This window comes from Lepidochelys kempii, chromosome 9 (genome assembly GCF_965140285.1).
Source record: "Lepidochelys kempii isolate rLepKem1 chromosome 9, rLepKem1.hap1, whole genome shotgun sequence".
In the NCBI taxonomy this organism is placed as follows: Eukaryota; Metazoa; Chordata; order Testudines; family Cheloniidae; genus Lepidochelys; species Lepidochelys kempii.
In genome coordinates, this window is record NC_136388.1 from 15,605,268 (window position 1) to 15,625,894 (window position 20,627).

General features: G+C 38.9%; 1 protein-coding gene across 2 annotated transcripts in view; it reads right to left on the reverse strand.

Moving 5' to 3' along the window:
• FNDC3B (fibronectin type III domain containing 3B) overlaps nt 1–20,627 on the reverse strand; it is a 357,908-nt gene that overhangs the window by 109,236 nt on the left and 228,045 nt on the right. For both annotated transcript variants that reach the window (XM_073359375.2, XM_073359376.2), the window contains 4 exons: nt 20,435–20,493; nt 10,942–11,099; nt 8,720–8,779; nt 793–931 (listed from right to left, as the gene is read on the reverse strand). In XM_073359375.2, coding sequence (XP_073215476.2) covers nt 793–931; nt 8,720–8,779; nt 10,942–11,099; nt 20,435–20,493 — 416 coding nt within the window. The remainder of the gene's footprint in view (nt 1–792; nt 932–8,719; nt 8,780–10,941; nt 11,100–20,434; nt 20,494–20,627) is intronic.

Below are 20,627 nucleotides of genomic sequence, written 5' to 3' on the forward strand. Positions count from 1 at the left end.
CCAACAGAGTGCTCTGTAGTGCCACCTGTCTACCAGGAAGTAAACTGAAATTGGCAAAATTATGGGTAGGCTTGGAAAGATTAGATTTTTATTGGTAAATGTTGGCAAACGCCGATTTCACTCTACACACACAAACTGACAAAAATATTTCCATGGATAATAATCAAAATATACAGATCAGCAAAGTAAGAAAAACGCTGCTTGAGAACTTATTAGTCATTCAGGATATTTACTTTGTATATTTTGACGTGATGTTGACAATTTGTATTTAACAATTATATAGTTTTAACTTTTTGAATCTCAGCATGTATTGTCATAAAATAATTATTGTCTGGTAGTCCTCCCCCCCAATTTTCCTTCAACTGTGAACAGTTAAATCAATAAAAATAAAAAATGCTTAAAAATAAACACTGATAATGTCCATCAAAATAAAAATAAATAAATAAATAAATAAATAAAATTTAATTCTGCCAACCCTAATTATAGATCATCAAACAGACATCATATGGTAACAAAATACCATCACTAGTCAAGAAAGTTTGGATTTAGATCTGGCAAAAGGTTTCAAATCCTATTTCCAAACCTCTAATACATGCATTTCCCCAATATATGTAATTTTTGAATATTATTTTAGGATATCTCAAACAATGCAATGAAATATTTTAAAACACATAATTCCCCCAGTGGAAATCAACAGAATCACAGCATTAAATAATTTAAAATGGTTACGTGATTATAGGTAACTGTATTTCACTTTGTTTTTCTAGGTTTCATACACGTTATGTCACTTACCTTCCATTGTAAGGTTAGAGAACTTTTGGTCCTGTGTGAGGATTTGGGTGGAAAAGGACATTCTGGAGCACAGCTGTGAGTGGTGAAGCTAATTGGTTCTGAACAGGATCCCTTTACTGAATTGTACACTGCATATACCCTGAAAATGAACACGTATGAATTTATGAATTTGCTGACAATTAAAAAAGGAGCTTTGCATTTTCTCAACCACAGTATTTCACTAGCGAAGAATTCATACTGCCAAACTGCCATGATTTTTCACATCCCAGCTCTCCCTTGTATATTTTATTCAGTATGAGTGTTCGAAATAATTCACAGCAGAAGGTATGTATTATAGTGCTAGTCTAACTACTTCCACAAACTAATCATTTCCTTCCATTGGTGGAAGTTTCCGCCACCATTTTTCTTGACTACTGCAAATATTTGGCCCACTATGCTAGAATCTTCTTGAGGATATAGCAAGAGATGGCTCAGAAACATGGGGTGAACTTTATTAACCCATTTGCTGCTGAACTGGCATTCAACTCTCATTCAGCAATGTTAATTTAAGTGCAGTATCCATAAGAATGTGCAGTTTGCCTCTTATAGCTGGCTGTCAGTAGAGTTTGTAGATCCTGGACTAATATGCACAGATCTTGGGTTCAAGATTTGCTGTGTTTTGTGTACTTGGGAGGAGGAAATTTATACAGTGGTCAAATACAATTCCTTTCAAACAAGCTACGGCTGAACATCAGCTTACCTTCAGTACCTGGAAAGATAATAGAGCAAATAATCAAGCAACCAATTTGCAAACACCTAGAAGATAATAAGGTGATAAGTAACACCCAACATGGATTTGTTAAGAACAAATTGTGACAAACCAACCTAATAGCTTTCTTTGACAGAGTAATAAGCCGTGTGGATGGGGAGGAAGCGGTAGATGTGGTAAATCTTGACTTTAGTAAGGCTTTTGATACGGTCTCGCATGACCTTCTCATAAACAAACTAGGGAAATAGAGCCAAGATGGTGCTACTATAAGGTGAGTGCATAACTGGTTGGAAAACCATTCACGGAGAGAAGTTATCAGTGGTTCTCAGTCAAGCTGGAAGGGCATAACGAATGGGGTCCTGCAGGGATCAGTTCTGGGTCCAGTTCTGGTCAATCTTCATCAATGATTTAGATAATGGCATAAAGAGTACACTTATAAAGTTTGTGGACGATCCCAGGCTGGGAGGGGTTGCAAGTGCTTTGGAGGATAGGATTAAAATTCAAAATGATCTGAACAAACTGGAGAAAAGGCCTGACGTAAATAGGATGAAACTGAATAAGGACAAATGGAAAGTACTCCACTTAGGAACCAACAATCAGTTGCACACATACAAAATGGTAAATGACTGCCTAGGAAGGAGTGCTGCACAAAAGGATCTGGGGGTTATAATGGATCACAAACGAAATATGAGTCAACAGTGTAATACTGTGGCAAAAAAAGCAAACATCATTCTGGGATGTATTAGCAGGGGTGTTGTAAGCAAGACACAAGAAGTAATTTTTCCACTCTACTTCATGATAAGGCCCTCTGCTGGGGCACTGTGTCCAGTTGTGGATGCCACATTTCAGGAAAGATACCAATCTTTCAAAGAGATTCCTGAGGAGAGTAACAGAAATGATTAAAGGTCTAGAAAACATGACCTATGAGGACCTATGAAAAGATCAGGTTTGTTTAGTCTGGAGAAGAGAAGACTGATGGGGGACATGATAATAGATTTCAAGTACATAAAAAGTTGTTAAAAGGAAGAGAGTGAAAAATTGTTCTTTTTAACCTCTGAGGATAGGGCAAGAAGCCTGGCCTTAAATTGCAGCAAGGGAAGGTTGGATTGGACATTAGGAAAAACTTCCTGTCAGGATAGTTAAGCACTGGAACAAATTGCCTAGGGAGGTTATGAAATCTCCATTATTGGAGGTTTTTAAGAACATGTTAGTTCTGCCTTGAGCGCAAAGGAGTGGACTAGATGACCTATTGAGGCCCCTTCTAGTCCTACACTTCTATGACCATTAGTCCAGACATTCCTCTAACCACAGTTGGCATCGCTTCCTCTTCAACGCCAACCCAGAGGATGCCCCTCACTCCCAACTTGTCTTTCTCTTCTTCAGGTAGAAAAAAGTGAACTGTGTGCTAGAAACTCTCCCATTTCTCCTGGACCTTCAAGGGAGTCACAGGTGCCTGCTCACTTTATCTTTTGCCTTTGTGGATCCACCAGGCAGGATCACTGCCCACCGCAATCCCAAGAGTCTTCTAAAAGTACCAGAGTGTAACCTGACCCTCCATAAAAGTGAGGCTAGATAACTTTTTCTCTCTTACTGTAGGTGTCTAGGAGTCCTCTGAAGGCTCCCTTGCTATTTTACTAGACTTAGTTTAGCATTACTTTCCTTACAGGTTTAGTGCTGAGCTTGAGGGGCTTCCTAGTTTCTGTAGACAGTGTGTATATGTGTGTGCCCACAGACAGGATTGGTGCATACCTCGATAAAACTAGGATCTACTTAGAACTCCAGAAAGAGAAGATGGGGCACTCCTAGCTTACACTTCCCAAAGTCCCAGGAGACTGTCACCAGGCCTCAGCTGAAGATAGTCACTAGAGTTTGCTGGATCAATACATGAGGTGGGATAGTCCTTTGGAAGCATGTAGTTATGGAAACCAAAAACCTCCCAGCCAACCTGAAGGGGCTGGTTCTTAGACAATCCCTTGTGGACTGAAATGAAGGGCTATTTTGTGGAACCAAATGCTATAGGCTTGCATAGCTGCCCCAGTACTCAACAGGTTGAAGACATGCCAAAATTTTTATTTAAACTTAACAGTTTTATTTTCCCATGTAGATCTTCTGTACAGCAGAGCAAATTAGTCAGTTGCACAGCTTTCTGCTCAGAAACCGTTCAAACTGCATCCAGACATTGACTTCTGGGTTGCCTTTAGCCACTGTGTATTTGAATGTGGAGTTTAAAAATGGGCAATTACCAAATTTGTTTTGGGTAGATAAGAGTAATTTAACCTTTGTGGGGCAACAAACGAGCAACTTGCACTCATGAGCAATGCTTTGTAGAATTGCCTCTGGGATCTTCCAATGAGCAACTAGGAGTCAGAACAAATTTAATTAATTAACAGAGTTCCCACCGGTGGCTTGATTCGTTGCGTCTTTGTCTCCTGTGCATCACTGCAACCAAGAGTCAAACCAACATCAACATCAGCTGTAGGCAGCAATTCGAACTAGGTGACTCCAAAGGGAGCCTCTTTTTAGCCAAGACAGCAAGAGCTGCATTGTGGCTTCTCCCAGTTAGAAGTTGTTCTTTGCCTATTGACACTCGGGGCACATCTTCACTCACTCAAACTGCTATAACAGCACAGCTACAGCACTGTAGCACTTCAGTGTAGATGCTATCCATGGCGACAGGAGGGCTTCTCTTATAGGGAAGAGAGGCAGAAGCTAGGTCAACGTGTTGGATCATATTAAAGAAGTTCTGTATTAAAATCACAATTCAGTTTGATTCCCCGTAGTTTAAATTCCAGAGTATTACTAATTAAGAGGTCTCTTGGTTTTTGGTCTCTTGTTTTCCCTGTTTCTCTCCCTCTCTGCGTGAAACTTGCAAGCTGCTAACTGTGTTAGTACATCCTAAGACACAGTCTGTGCTCAAAGCAATACTTTGTAACAACAACTACTCACATAGAGATTCCCCACCCTTTTGTTGTATTTATTTCGCTTTGTTAACAATTGTGATTAAAATAGAGATAGAGGATGTATGTGGATGGATGCTTGGTGTGGATAATAAATGAATGATCAGGGAGGTGCCAGCCTAAGAATCCAGTGTCCATTGGCTGAAGAAGGTGTCAAGTGGAAACAACCAGAGGACCCCCCCCGCGAGGGCAGACTGGAATCCACCCAACAGCCTCAACGATGGGAGAACCGAAGAACAACACGGAGCCATCAGGAATGTGTCATCTGCTGATTGATCCAGCAACAGCACGATGAAGCAATTCCCATAGACTGGCATAGGAATAAATTCCTATAAAAATGGACTCTAGAAACTGAGAACTTTGGGGTCTGATTCTGCAAATCAACTTCCAGGAGCGTCAGATGTGCATCTGACAAGGCCCTGCTCCCTCCTCGTGGCCAGTGGCTTGGCACGAGCAACTCTAAGGTTGGTAACTATGATAACAACCTTGCAGAACCTGTGTGTGTGTGTGTGTGTGTGTGTGTGTGTGTGTGAATAAATATGAAATTGAATGGAATGTTATACCTATAACTAACTGCTTATTAAGATTCTTTCTGTATTCACAATAAATGTGGCATTTTGCCTTATTTCCTTTAATAAGATCCTGCTGGTTTTTATTTTATTGGTATAACAAATGGAAGAATTCTTCTGTCGACCTAGACCTGTCTATACCAGAGGTTAGGTAGGGATAGCTACATCTCTCAGGGATGTGGATTTTTCACAGTCCTGACAGATGTAGCTATGCTGATGTAAATTCCCAGTGTAGACTAGACCTTACTCCTTAGTGATTTCATGCCTGAATGGCTACTGACTCCGTAGTGTCTCATGTTAGATTTGCAAGATTAGAGAAAGTCATGAAGAAAACCCATCTGAACCCTTACATTAGTGTTAGGGAAGTGGTTCTAAATTCCAAGTCACCTGTGTTTCTGGAGTTGTAAGGTAGAATGCACCTTAAAAAAAGACACAAGTGCCTTCAATAATTCCAGACTTCCCTATCACCGGTAAGTACTACATGATGGACACATGGAATCTCATCAAAAGATGAGGGGGGTTGTATTTGAAATGGTTGCAATAAAATATATTTCTTGAAGAAAAGTAAGATGTAGGTTCATAGTGAAGCTATGTAAGAGCCTGAAGGTTTTTTGTGCCTAATACATCAGAAAAATTTTTCAAGAACAATGTGGGAAAACGTAAAGCCTTAGAAATTTGGCCAAGGTCACTGAGACCTAGGATAATCTCCATATTAAGTGCTGGTCATGCAAGTTTATTTATGGACTTTACACATTTACTAGGGCTGGCCCCAAAACAAGAATTCTGTTTTGTAAACAATTTTAAGGTTTTTACATTTGTTTTCATCAGAATGAAAAGGAGACACTTTCAAATTTCTGATGAAAAAAAAGAGTGAGACCCCACATCAGAATACCCAATATCCCCGGGGTGGGGTGGGAGGGAAACCGTTAGGGCATTCACCTGGCATGTGGGAGACCCAGGTTCAAGTGCCTGATTCAGAGCAGAACCCCACATCTCCGGTGAGTACCCTTACCACTAGGCTATTGGCTATTCTGGTGTCAATCCATCTCCCTCTCCACACCTCCAACTCCACCCCCACCCCTCTCACCTCAGATCTGACAAATTCACTACACCAAACACATGCCTTCCAGGATATTTATCAATAAAGAGTAGTATGTCAGGTATCTACAGAAAGTGCATAACTTGTCAAGATTCATAATCATTGAGAGATGTAAGTATGGGTAATATTTGAGGAACGATGGAATTATATTGAAAGTATGCTTTATGGACTTGGAGTAAAAGTTAGTCACCAGGGAGACATTACGTCTTGGTGATGGCCCTTTCAAGCATGGCAAAACATCAAAGACAACTGCAAGTAATCGAAATCACCTGGAGGTAAAAAAAAGGAACTTTACAATAAACACAGGTTTGCTCTGTCTGTGAATAAAGACAAGAAACTGATATATGAGGATGGGGAGAGAAACCCTCTGCATCCTTTCACTGAGGAGACATCTTGGAGAGCAGGGATGTTCTCATGAAAAACTGGATCCCAAGTTACTTTATTAGATAGGAAAATAAAGTGTAGAAAAGGGTTCGCATTTTATGGTTTTTTTTTATTGTAACCATTTGTTTCCACCATCTTGTTTCCGGTTAACACCCCATTCTATCTTAAATAAACCTCCTTTGGTTTCATTACAAGTGCTGTGTGTATTACAGGAGCGAAAGTTTAAAGTAAAGCTGGTAAGATGGGGTACTCTGCTCCTTTGGGAGCAAGGATCTGAGATTTCTGTGAGTAGCCAGTGCCAGGGACTGGATATCACAAGGGAATGCTTCAAAGGGACTTGAGAACTTGTTAACTTGCAAGGCGAAGACAGGGCTGACACACAGTCACCATGGGCAAAGACTCCCTCCCGCTAGAGACACGGTAACGAAGGCTATGGCTACACTGGCACTTGACAGTGCTGCAACGTTCTCCCTTAGGGGTGTGAAAAGCACCCCCCTGAGCGCAGCAAGTTACAGCGCTGTAAAGCGCCTGTGTAAACGGTACCTAAGCTTTGAGTGTAGCCATGCCCAAAGTGACTCACAGTCCTGGGTACCCTGAGAACTATCACAATTATCCGCTAATTACTATGGCTGGGACGCTCGTTTGGGACCCAAAAGCACGCTTGTTCCATAGATTTGGAAGGAGTTATTTATCCTCTTGTTCTTCCACTTGAAAAATAATTATAAGATATTCCTGAAACTCAGTCATGTATTTGTTTTTAAAAAGTTCTAACACCAGCAGATTGACATATGTTTGATATTTTAGATTCAGAAGCAATCTTCTGTTTATTAGGTTAAGCCGTTACACAGAGTAGCAGCACCGATGGGAAAAAGTGTGCCAGACTTTGCCTTTGTCTAGAAAACAGAAGGAAACAATAGGCAGAAGGAGTGAAAGGAAATTTTGTTCAGGATATTGAACATAAATGAACAGGATGTGAATTTGAGGTTTGGGTTCATAAGTAAAGTCTTAAAGAAAGCCATAAAAATATGGATAATAAAACTTGGTGTCAAAATATCAGTGTGTAAAACTGAAACACGTGTTAACAATGAAAAATAACAATAAAAAAGCAACCAACATGTAGCTCTATAATCTAAGGAGAAACACGACCTAGAAGTGAATGCCTTTTGTTGGGTGTTAATTTGTCAGTTTTAAAGAGGCATATAAACATGCAGTAAAACCTTTTAAAGTATCAAGTCAGCTTTATAAAAGCTGCAGATTAATTCTGACATTATCCTTATAGTTTGAATACTGATAACTGATCATGTATGAAGAGTATATCCTTCCATCAATCTGCATATAGAATCTTCCATTACAGACAATCCTAGTTCTGCAAAATAGCTGATCTGGGAATATGAATAAACAGCTTCAAAAGAGTTTGCATTTGTCATGGGGTCTCAGCTTAAATTCTTAAATGCAATTTTGTGCACCAATATTTTTGTGCTCATAATTTCCTCATACTCACACAGAACTTTAGCACAAACTTTTCTTTTTCACCGCCAAGTTTTGCATAGCTAATATCTGCAATATTAGAATGTACTTTTCAAAATATGAGTCTGAGTGTAAAATTAAAATCTAGGCAGCTCATAATCACAGAGCTAACCTAAAATATTCAGATGCTGGAAAAAATGGTCCAATACATTTTTTTAGAGACCAGTAAAAGTCAAATTAATAAAGAGTAGGGTAGGCAATGGATGTAACCTACTAGGCAGCCAATACTACTTATAAAAAAAAATGGGAACACTTTGGTTTTATTTTCCTAACAAACAAACATGATGACACATTGGACAGATGCCAGTAGCTTTAGTCAAACACTTTGGTAAGCCTGAGATACACTTTCATACATAGGTACTTTAAGGCCTGTTATATAGTCTCTAGCCAGTTGATATAGCTACACCTCTTTTCTTTCACTTTAGTGATGACACACTATGATAGACAATGCATTGTTTGAAAATCTCTCTCTTAATTTACTGCCTGAGAGATGGAAAGCTACTCCTAAATATTTAAGGGCTATTGAGAAAGTACTGTGAAATTCTTGAGCTATATCATGCAGAAGTCAAAAGACTCCATTTTCTTTTTCAGATATAATTGAACAGATTATATTTAAGAGATATTCAGATTCATAACAACTCACCTGACATGATAATCTGTTGCTGGCCTAAGGTCTTTCAGGTTATATTCTAATTCTTCTCCACTGCAGAAAGAAATCATCCATATATCATGAAAAACAGTACCTCAGTTAGTACAGCTATTGAATTTCTGACATCTAGGGGCTCCTACAAATGATGCATTGAAAAAATAAATAATTTCCAGGATAGGAAAATAAAAGTAAATAATATAGGACCAACTTGTCAACAGACTGGAAATCTTTACAAGTTTCCATATTAAAGGAAAGAGAAGTAGCTATGTTTTCCATTTATAAAGTAACCCTATAATATGGATTTGTTTCTACTATCTTTACACATACACACCCACGTCAATTTAACTTACAAGGCCTTTCAACTCTCCCTAAGTTATGCTGAAAATGTGACTCAATCATACCCCAGTTCCATGATGTTTTACTTTTATTATTGCAAAGTACCTGCTTCAGAAATGCTGAATCATCAAACTGGGTTGGTGAATATTATATCAAATATTATATCAAAAGATTCTAACATGGCTTGAACTTTAGAATCTTGCATTAATGCTTCAGTTGGGGCCCTCATTTTGAGGTCTTGTCCAATGTTATATGCTATATTTGGGCTCGGCAGGGAAGTACATAATCTCCATTACTAGCAACCACAGCCTGTGCCCATTCAAATCAATGGCAAAACCAGTGGTAGAGGACTGAACTTTAGATATTGAATGGTTAGTTAACTAAGGGTTTTTTTTAAACTAACACCCAGGCTATCCATAAATCCTTCCAGTGTGTGGGTCCCTAAATTGTAGTGGCAATGGGAGAAGAATCTGGCCATGTATTGTCTTCTCTTCCAAGCCATCTGCGGGAGATGGAAAATTAGAATGACTCACAAATTGCTGAATCTGTGGAGGTTTTGTCTATTATGGGACTCTAAGAAACCTCTTGGATTATTAGGGCTAAAGGTCAACTCTAAGTCCAGCAACAACTGTGGAGCACCCCGTAACATCAGTACTTGGTTTATCCCCACTTTTATTAAAACAAAGAAAAAATAGCATCTCAATACAATAAATACATTTATTACAGTCAAGTGAGGTCTCATGGAGATGTGATACAAGAATAGAAAGTGTTTTGAAAGCAAGGAAGTGTCTTTTCAGGTATGAACATGTGCTTTCTGGGTTGACAGAGGTTAGAGATGGGCAAGGCAATCCAATTCCCTGCAAATTCAGGATTGTTCCCTATGACACACTGGCACATGAGTTAGCGCAGCCTGACCTCTTGGGCAGATAAGATGGTCAATACTTTGCAAGATTTTCTTTTGATTACAACAATTACCCTAGCTACTTATAATGGAGTGTATATATATACACACACACACATATATATATATACACACACATGGAGTATTGAGTGTGTGTGTGCGTATGTATATACATCCTATTTACATTATAACTGTGTGATAAGTTACAGGACATGCTGAGAATGGAGATGAACTTGGACACAAAAGGTAATTATTATGCTACCTAGATTCCCTTTACTGAAATCTGTGGAGGACAATTACTTCATAATAGCCAATCTGGCATCTCAGCACTTTTTTCCATATTGGTGGTCGCTGGGTGAAGAATATATGGAATTACACTACACATACTTGACCATAAAATGAACTCATAGGATCACAGAATTTAGAAACGGAAAAGTCTCACTAGAATTATAACTTATGTCACAGTTGGGTCTGGTGATAACAAAGTGCACAGAGGATGATTTTGTTGGGGAGCCTATGTAATGCACTGGTGAGTGTGTATTACAGGTCCCCCTGTGTGCTGATCTGCAGAGGATATGAGCTGTTACAATCCCCAGCTATAGAGACATGGCTGCTAAACTCTAGCTGTAGCAGCTCATGGTTTTAGCTCTGGCAGGTGGCTGTCACACCCGGAAAGTGTATATGAGAGGGTTTTGATAACTTGACGGACAGGAAATAGTAACTCTATTCTTTGGAGAGGAATGAGGCAGAAAGTGACAACATGGGCCACGTCTGCTGGGGGGTGAGGGGAAGGGGTGGCCTCTCCCACACACACATGCTCTCAATCAATTTTCAGGAAGCTTTTTTAGGTGGGGCTAGAATTACAAAAACTGGGACAAAATACTTTTTTGTGAAATTGGCAGGACCTGAAGAACCAGGATAGCTCATTTTTAACTAAAATATAAATATAGAACAACACATAAAAATAGTACATAGTTACCTGTAAATTATCTTGTACTTTCCATCCCTCCCTTTGTCTGATAAGGCAACCTCATAAGTACAAGTGTAAGGCAAGCCATTATTGTGTCTATCCACACTTAAAAGGCCAGTTGGAGGACACCATGTAAGTAAAACTGTTCTTGCTTGAATATTTGAAACCTATAAAAGAAATGTTAGTCAGTGTGAATTCCAATGTGTTCTCTTATAAGTATACGAAATATATTTGCTCTTTACCAAGTAATTGCTTGTAAATACCACTCCTAAGAGTTATTAAGGAAACTAAGTAGTCATTGGTGAGAGATGAAGAACTGTAAATTTGTTAGTCTCTAAGGTGCCACAAGTACTCCTTTTCTTTTTGTAATGAACCTGAAACTGGCTGAGAGACAGGAAACAAAGACCTAGATTTCACTGTGGGCAGTTCAATGATAACCACTTCTCAGGATGCAACACTGATTCAAAAATATCCACAGTGGTATATACATAGACAGGAAAAACAAAACAATTTAGGAATGCTTCAGGTCGTAAGCCAATCTCTAACTGACAATTGCTAAGAAGAAATTTCCCCTGCTGTAGGCTAGTTATTCCATCCATAATTGTCCATTTAGGGATTCCTTGCACCTTCTTCTGAAACATAAACTGCTGGCTACCACTGGAGACAGCATACTGGACTAAATGGGTCACTGGAGGTGCCCCTGTTAGGAATTATGATGGTCCCATCTGACCTTAAAATCTATGAGTCTATATGTCCAAATAATCTTAGTGTAGACAGAGCCTAAAATTAGCACAGCTTTTTTTTGCTCTGCTACATTCCTTAACAGGACAATCCGCTGGAATAATGCCAGAAGCATCATATTAGTCATAGGTCTGTACAGTACAGTAGCTTCCATTTGAACAGACTTCTGATACCGTGCTGAGAGAGGGAAAAAACGTTAATGCTTCTAAAATCAATGCTTACAGTGGCGATCCTGAAAAGAAAGTACGTACTTCTAAGTAACTCTTCTGAAGAAATCCCTGAGAAATCATTTTGTATCCCTGAGCATTCTGCCACATAATCTCTTAAATTTAGATAATGAAAATGACTAATCTCTTAAAATTGCAATGTCAAATGTAACAGTGAAAAAAATTAGCCTATGTGAGGAGGAGCTGAGGCTACATTCCAGCGCACAAAGTTTTATGTTTCTTATTAATTTCTGCTACATGTCAACTTTTACAAGTTTTATCATTCTAGCAGATTTCTCCAAAATACTTATATAGCAAAAATCTCTGTTATTTCAGAAGGTGTAAGACGCTGAATGATTTAGAGACTCAGTTATAAATTTTCTATACTTTTCCACAGAAATCTGGCACTCCTCTCCCATTAATGATACCAGTACTTGCAAAACTAATGTGCTGTGCAACTGTACTTGGAATTTACTCTTTGAGGTCCAACACAGCTTGCAAAAATGTAGTTTCATTGGGAATGTGGTTGCAATATTCGAGTTTAAAGATGTACTTTCCTGCAAGAAAGAGCTCTGGAAATCTCTAATGTCCATAATGCAGATCATTTAACATCTCATCTGAAAAATACATTGCCTCTAGCTGAAAAGCACCCCAGCTATTGTTCCTGATCATGATATATTAAGCAGATGCCTTCTAAACCAAGTCCTAAATCCTAAGATACTGAGAAGGGGGTGAAAACCATAAAGTGTTTCTCATCTTAATGTAAACATTGCTCTCAAAGTTACCAACAACATTTTAGTTTAATGTCAGTGAACTTAGTTAACCATGCCCAAAGTAAAATATCTCTTCAACAAAAGTTGAAATTGTAGAACATGAAATGTTAAGTTGTATCAAAAAAATTTCTCAAGAACCATTTGCAGGTTAGTCTTACACCAATTTTCCTATAATTTCTTGTTCTCCTACTGTTGTCCTAGAGGTAATACATTAACTGTTTGCTTCAAACAACTCGACTGGTTAAAAATTGCACTGGATTAGACAGACATCTATAAAAAAAAGCCCAAAGTCTCAAGTCAGACAAAGCAATTGAAATCTCTTAGGTATCTTAATAGAATGAAATCATAGCCAAAACGAAATATATTTACAGTTAAAAAATTACATTTGATGTCAATTCAGTATTTTACAGGCCAAAGAGAATTTTACAATAAAAAGATCCAAGTGATCATTTTTTTTGGACATACATTATTACCAGATGAACTACTGTGAGATTTCTTCTGTTATTATGGACATATGCTTGCATAATTGTTTTTCATACGTTCAGACAGGGATTTGGAACTTGATACACAATATCCAGCCAATGTTCCATTGAAATTTTTTTTATGACTACTAGCTAGGACACACGTATATATGCTCTTTATTTGGTGAAAAGCTTTGTCCTTTAATGAACTTCAGTGATTTGAAGAAAGTGAAGTTTCTCTTAATGTAAGAGAAACAGTAAATCTTATGGGCTACCCCAAGAAAATACTGGAACACATTTAATACTCTGAAGTCAACTTGCACAGACTGGTTCACATAAGGATAAAAGCTTACTATGGCTACCAGCTAAGGGAGTTGTCCCATTAGCTGAAGTGCTACAGGTTTAAGCTTTTGGTGCTGAAGATCCAGGTTTCAGTTCTTCTACTGACATGTGATGGTGGTGGTGGTGGTGAACACACAGCAACTGCTGATGTCACAAATTGAGTTTTAAAATAAACAGGTAGCCGACAATTAAAATAATTCCTAAGTGAACCCTGAAAGTGCCAAACAGGTTTTCTGACACCCTTGCAAAACCTGCATGGCATGCACTAAAGGTTATTTATACATAAACGGGATTAATTGTTAGATGAAGTCAGAAACTGAAATTCTGAGTCCACATTTTTAGCATGGCAAACCACAATAGTACTATCCCCAGGAGAGTGAGAATTTAGAACAAATAAATTTGCACAACTCAAGGGAAATACAATCTGCTGTCCAGTGAGCCAATAGGCTCAGTCTGACACCACAGTTTCCAGCCACACATTGTGTATCTTCAATATTTTCTTTGATGAGTGGCTAAGTTGCTTCTCGGTATGAAGAAATAACTTCTGTAAGGATCAATGAATATTATGCCTGCTAGGGAGGAAAGAATATAGCCCCAACTATTCAACTTCCAAACAACAGGCACGATCCTGAAAGGTGCTCAGTGCTCTCAACTTCTATTTGTCCCAATGGCAGTTGAAGGCACTGAACCCACCTTTCAGAAGATACTGAGAACTTGGGCAAGATCTGTCCCAATACCCCTTCTTGAACTGTTTCTTTATGCGCACGAGAGCATCATAGCTATTTCATGATGCTGGGTCCAAACCCACTGAAGTCTATAACAAAGTTCCTATTGTCAAGACAATGCAGTTAAGAACATAAGAACAGCCATACTGGGTCAGACCAAAGGTCCATTTAGCCCAGTATCCTGTCTTCTGACAGTGGCCAATGCCAGGTCCTTCAGAGGGAATAAATAGAACAGGTGATCATCAAGTGATCCTTTTCCTGTTGCCCAGTCCCAGCTTTTGGCAAACAGAGGCTAGGGACATCATCCCTGCCCATCCTGACTAATAGCCAATTGATGGACCTATCCTCCATGAACTTATTTAGTTCTTTTTTTAACTTTGTTTATAGTCTTGGCCTTCACATCATCCTCTGGCAGAGAGTTCCACAGGTTGACTTTGCATTGTGTGAAGAAATACTTCATTTCATTTGTTTTAAACCTGCTATCTAATAATTTAATTTGGTGACCCCCTAGTTCTCATGTTATGAGAAGCAGTAAATAACACTTCCTTATTTCTCCACACCAGTCATGATTTTACAGACCTCTATCATATCCACTGTTAGTCGCCTCCTTTCCAACCTGAAAAGTCCTAGTCCTATTAATCTCTCCACACATGGAAGCTGTTCCATACCCCTAATCATTTTTGTTGCCCTTTTCCATACCTTTTCCAATTCCAATAAATCTTTTTTGAGATTGGGCAACCAGATCTGCTCGCAGTATTCAAGATGTGGGAGTACCATGGATTTATATAGAGGCAATATGATATTTTCTGTCTTATTATCTATCAGGAAAGATTTCCAACATTCTGTTAGCTTTTTTGACTGCTGCTGCACACTGAGTGGATGTTTTCAGAGAATGACTCCCAGATCTCTTTCTTGAGTGGTAATAGCTAATTTAGACCCCATCATTTTATATGCATAGTTGGGATTATATTTTCCAATGTGCATTACTTTGCATTTACCAACATTGAATTTCATCTGCCATTTTGTTAACCAGTCACCCAGTTTTGTGGGATCCCTTTGAAATAATTTGCTGTCTGCTTTGGACTTAACTATCTTGAGTAGTTTTGTATCATCTGTAAATGTTGCCACCTCACCATTTATCCCTTTTTCCAGATCATTTATGAATATGTTGAATGGTACTATCCCCAGTACAGACCCCTGGGGGACACCACTATTTACCCCTCTCCATTCTGAAAACTGACCATTTTTTCCTACACTTTGTTTCCTATCTTTTTAACCAGTTACTGATCCATGAGAGGACTTTCCCTCTTATCTTACTCCAGCTTTCCAAAGCTTAAACCAGGAGGTCAGATTCTGATCTGTTTCATGAATTCTATTTCATTATAACATCTACTCTTCCTCCCTCAGCCAGTGCAGGATTGTTAACCAAATAATTTTTTCCGGACCAGTTTTATATGACTCAAGAGAAGAAGGAGCTTCCACTACTTCTCCATTGGAAATAGAATGCTTTTATTCTATTAAACACTGAACTTGCAGTACTGGTATAAAATATTTAGGTGTGGTATTAATTCTAAACAGGAAATACTTCTGCAAAGGATTTGTTCATTTTTAATGCTGTCTTAAGTCTACCCTACCAAAATATTACAAACTGGAAGATTTACCATCTGGGAAGATGATTCCCCTTTGTGTACGGTCCTTACGCAGATGATAAGGCCCATTCTGTCAGAAGTACTTTTTCCAGTTGGATAACATGAGCCACTTTGTCCTACAAGCTATTGTATTTGATTTTTACAGATTTTTTTTTTTTAAGGTCGAGAAATAACTACACATTCTTTGTCACAGGAGTTTTCTGTGCCTAGTAAAAAGCACAGCTAATTAGTTCCTGCAAGTTTCTCAACTTACATGGTAAATGTCTGCTTTATAAGCTACTGAAAAGGTGGTGGAGTAAATAATTATTTTACAAAAGTCCTTATAAAATAATCCCAACCCTTGCACCACTTTATTAAAGTTACAAGACTGATAAATACCAGTTCTTCCAGTCATTCAGGTCATGAACAAAGGCCAACGTTTCCGTACAAGTTTACTTTGAGATTTTGGGTTAGTGTTCACAGGCCTTTTGTGATTGGGGGGAGGGGGAGGGGGAGGCAGGGTTATTGTATGTGTGCGAACTACACTAAATGAAGCATTCCTTTGCTCCCCAGAGGGCAATGTCTGAAAGACTTGTGGGTCAAATGAGCTCATGGCTTTTACGAGGTCAAGTTTTCCCTTTCAAATCATGGTCTGACGCTGCAGTCCTTAGTCAGGCAAAAATCACAATGACTTGAAAGGACAGCAGGAACGGGCTCTTTATTACAAAGCCAATCTTCATTTGAACTCAGACACAGCATACCTGTATTGCTTCTTTACTCACTGCCCCCTTGGCCCCCCCCACACCTCCCCACTGCAGTTGTCAGCATTTGCTGAAAGGATGCAATAACCTTTCAGGCTTCTCTGTAGCCACTTAGATCTGTTCCATTGTAGTTGAACACAACAGCGGCACTCAGCCATTTTTGAAGCTTGGCCTCAGGTTTCTCCTCTCTTAGGAAGGTGGCTGCTTCAGAGAATGAGTACCTTGTCTGTGACACTGGGAACTAGAAACTCACTGGGATTTCAGGTTAAACAAACAATCCTGGGAAAAATCTAATCCTTTAAAGAGCTGCCTTATAAAAGAGAAAATTTGGTTTGAGCTATGTGAAAGTTCCCAAAATAGGTGGCAACATTAGGTATTGTACAATACACTCATTGCTTGAATTTCAGTCCACTTCCAATTGATTCACTGAAGTAATGCCTCATTACTTCATTGGTTTTACATACACGGTATTTCTTTTATTAAACAATTTTATTTTCTCTTTTATAAACGTTTTGCTTGGGCTACAAATATTTTACTACTATTGAAGCAATGGCATTACATACCATTTTTCTCACTACCAACTACATGTATACATTATATACACGTAGAGTGTATATGTTACATATATGTACACACACACAGCAAATGATGGTAGCCTATGTTATTGTTATGAGCTGAGTGAAGACTTGTTATGGGTTGAGTTAAAACACCATTGAGATTGATAGGTGTGAACTCACTCTTCAATTAATATAACTATAAGCATATGCACCACCTAAGACAAAAGTTGTCTGCACCCACTCAGGAGCTTTTGTCTGAGTATTGTTTCGGATAGGTGTGTGTAGGAAAAAAGATCACCCAAACTCAGGTCAGACAAGTACAGACAGAGAGAGATGGAGAGAAAGAGACACCCTGAAAGGGCAGCTGAAAATATGGAAGAAACCTGGGAAAAGGTTTTTGGCCCAGGGTGTAGGCTAAGAGTGTGCTCTGGGATTGTGAGCAAAAGAAGCTGTTTTCTGCTATTGATTCTCTCTGTGTTCAAAGTCACCGGACTTTCTTTGTTCTTTGTAAATAAACAAAACTGCACCAAACTAATACCGGACTATCAGAAATTTCTACTCCTACCTGGAACGCCCACCGGCCCTCAAACTTTGATTAGCCACTCAGGTGAAAAAAGGGAAACAATATAAGTTTATTATTAGCATGAGGTTGGGATAGCCTTGTTACTTATGAGTGTTAAAGTTACAGGGAAGTGCGCGGGACATCCCAAGCATGTAACAATACAAGGGTTACACCACACCATCATGTAATCAGCACGTGCCACATATACCACACACACACACACACACACACCCCAACTATAAAAGCTATTTTAGGAATGTTCTAGAGAGTTGAAAACTTTAATGGTACTATTGTTTTATCCCTCTGCCTGTAAAGCTAAGTATCTTTGATTTTGTCTACACTGGACTTTCGTTGGCAAAACTTTGGCCTTCAGGGGTGTGAAAGAAACACACACCCTCGAACGACAAAAGTTTTGCTGACGAAAAGCGCTGGTGTGAACAGTGCTTTGTCGGTGGGAGAGCTCTCTCCTGCTGACAAACAGCGGTTACACTGCGCGCCTTTTAGCGGCACAGTTCTAGTGGCACAGCTGTGTCGCTAAAAGGTGCATAGTGTAGACATAGCCTTAGTTACCAAGAGTCCAATTATACAGGATTCAGAGGTAACCATAAAAACTTCTAAAATAGCTTCTCTCTACAAAAAATACTCACAGATTTAACTTCAGAATTATCAGGATCTTCCAAGGTTAGATATTCCTCCTCTCTAATGGTATCAGTCTCTTGTATCTAGCTCTGAAATATTCCATGATACTATGAGTTCCTTTTCCAGGTCTGAAGAAAGCTCTATGTAGCTCAATAGCTTGTCTCTCTTACCAATATAAGTTTGTCCAATAAAAGATATTATCCCACCTTGTCTCTCTAAGCAGACATTAAAACAGTCATTGATGCCATTTTAAATATTGCCCACCCTGGGCAATAGGCCACTGTAACTTTGAGTGGGCACATTTGAGAAGTGGATGATTCCACATTTGAAGTGGGGAAAGGAAGGAAAGTTTCTTTTTTAAAATGGTGGCTTTGGGGACTAGTCAGAGGTTTAGAATGTTGGCCGCAGTTTCAGAGATGGATCAGTGGGCAAAGTGCCTTTGAGCGTATCCCTTCTTGGGCCTCAACCCATGGCCAGTCTTGGGGTGGAATCATACGATTCTCCCACTCTCAGACCAGGCCTTGGGCAGCATTCCCTTGGTACTAACTGCATCTCAACAGGTCTGATTGAGACTCAGACCCTGCAGTTCTGTTCCCTCCAGGGGCAATGACAGTAGCATCTAGTAACCAAACAGCCTTCCTTCTTAAAGCAGAGTGTTATTTATTTTGAACCAAAGCATTTAAGAGAAGACAGATCTTAAAAAATAAACCAGTCTATGTACATGCTTGTCTTTTGTTAAGGCTCGCCATTCCCCGGATCTGAGAAAGCCCCACTCCTCTAGGGGTCCCTCTGGGGAGTCTCTCTCTGTGTTAGCTTTTCTCCCTGAATAGCTGCTGACAAGTGAAACACACATACCCTTCTCTCCTGAGAAGAGCTTTTTAACTGTTTAGCGTTCTTTTGATCTCTGGGCTTGCTGCCTGGCAATACAAAGCTTGCATCTTCATTGGCAACAGGATATAGGATCCTCAAAGCTAACAGTTTCTCCCATTGTCTAGTCACTGCCCCCCAACCATTTGTTTGGAGATTCTGACCAGGATCCACTTGGTTGCTTCCCTGCTTGTTTTTCCCACAGCCTCCTATTAACCTAGAACAATACATTCATACTGGAAAGTCTTACAACCCAACATACAATAACAGCATCTTACTGACCAGGTCACAGACAGTGTTCATAAATTATTACATCTCAATATTCTTGGAGTACATTACATAGCAATTCCACAGCAGTCACAATAGTGAACTAGTTTTCCTCTGCAGAACTATCCACGGCTTATGAATATACACCAAGGGCATGTTAATTGCAATAGTAAAGTACAGAGGAGTTAGCGAAAAACTATGAGGTCAATCACTTTTTTCATGACACAGATGTTTGTGGGGAAAAAATTAAATGGGGGGGCGGGAAGGCTACATAAACCATTGCAACTTCAAGTCAGCAGTGATTTAGATTCCCTATTTATTCCTTTATTGCATAAGGCCCAAACAGATGCATTGGTGCAGACTTTGAAGTGTATAGAGTCCAGACTATCATGTGAACATAATGTCTGCACTGGCGCATCTGTTTGCAGGATTGGGGTCTAAACTGCAACAGGAACATATCTTACACACTTTTCAATGTTATTAAATAATAAAATTTGGTTTGTTCTTGTCAGAGTTTTGGTTTTTAATTCCTAATTTATTATTTAAAATTAAAGCTTGTTGGGGGGCAGGGGATAGGAGAATTGATATCAACTAAATAAGTATTTTTATTATTTATGTCCTTATATGTGCATTACCTTATATAACACATAAAATGAAATAACTAACATTAATAAATTCATCCAAGGATTTTAAAGTGCTCTACAAATAGCCATTAATTAAGCCCCAACATATAATATAAGATAACTAGAAATTATGCCCACTGTATGGACTGTGAGTTTTGCCTCAGTGTGTACTTTGGACTGCAGAACTGTGATCCATAAAAATGTTCTTGGATGAAAATACATTTATACAACATTCTGGCATATAATAATTCAGAGGCCATCCGGTATTTTACCAGCATTATACCATGGACAAAAGAATACACTTGGCATATTTGTGAAGTCATCTTTTTTTGTAAATCTGGAACACGTACCCGTGGTTTCTCTATTCCAGAAAGAATGTCTTGAACTCTTTTGGTTTCTGAGTCATATTCTGTAAAACAGATGGGAAAAAAGTAAATTACCATCATTAGATGTCAATAATGTCACCAAACACTATATTTCTCCACCGTGAAGTTTTTACTAGGAAAGAGACAGAACAGTAGAACTGGTTCATCAGAAAACAAT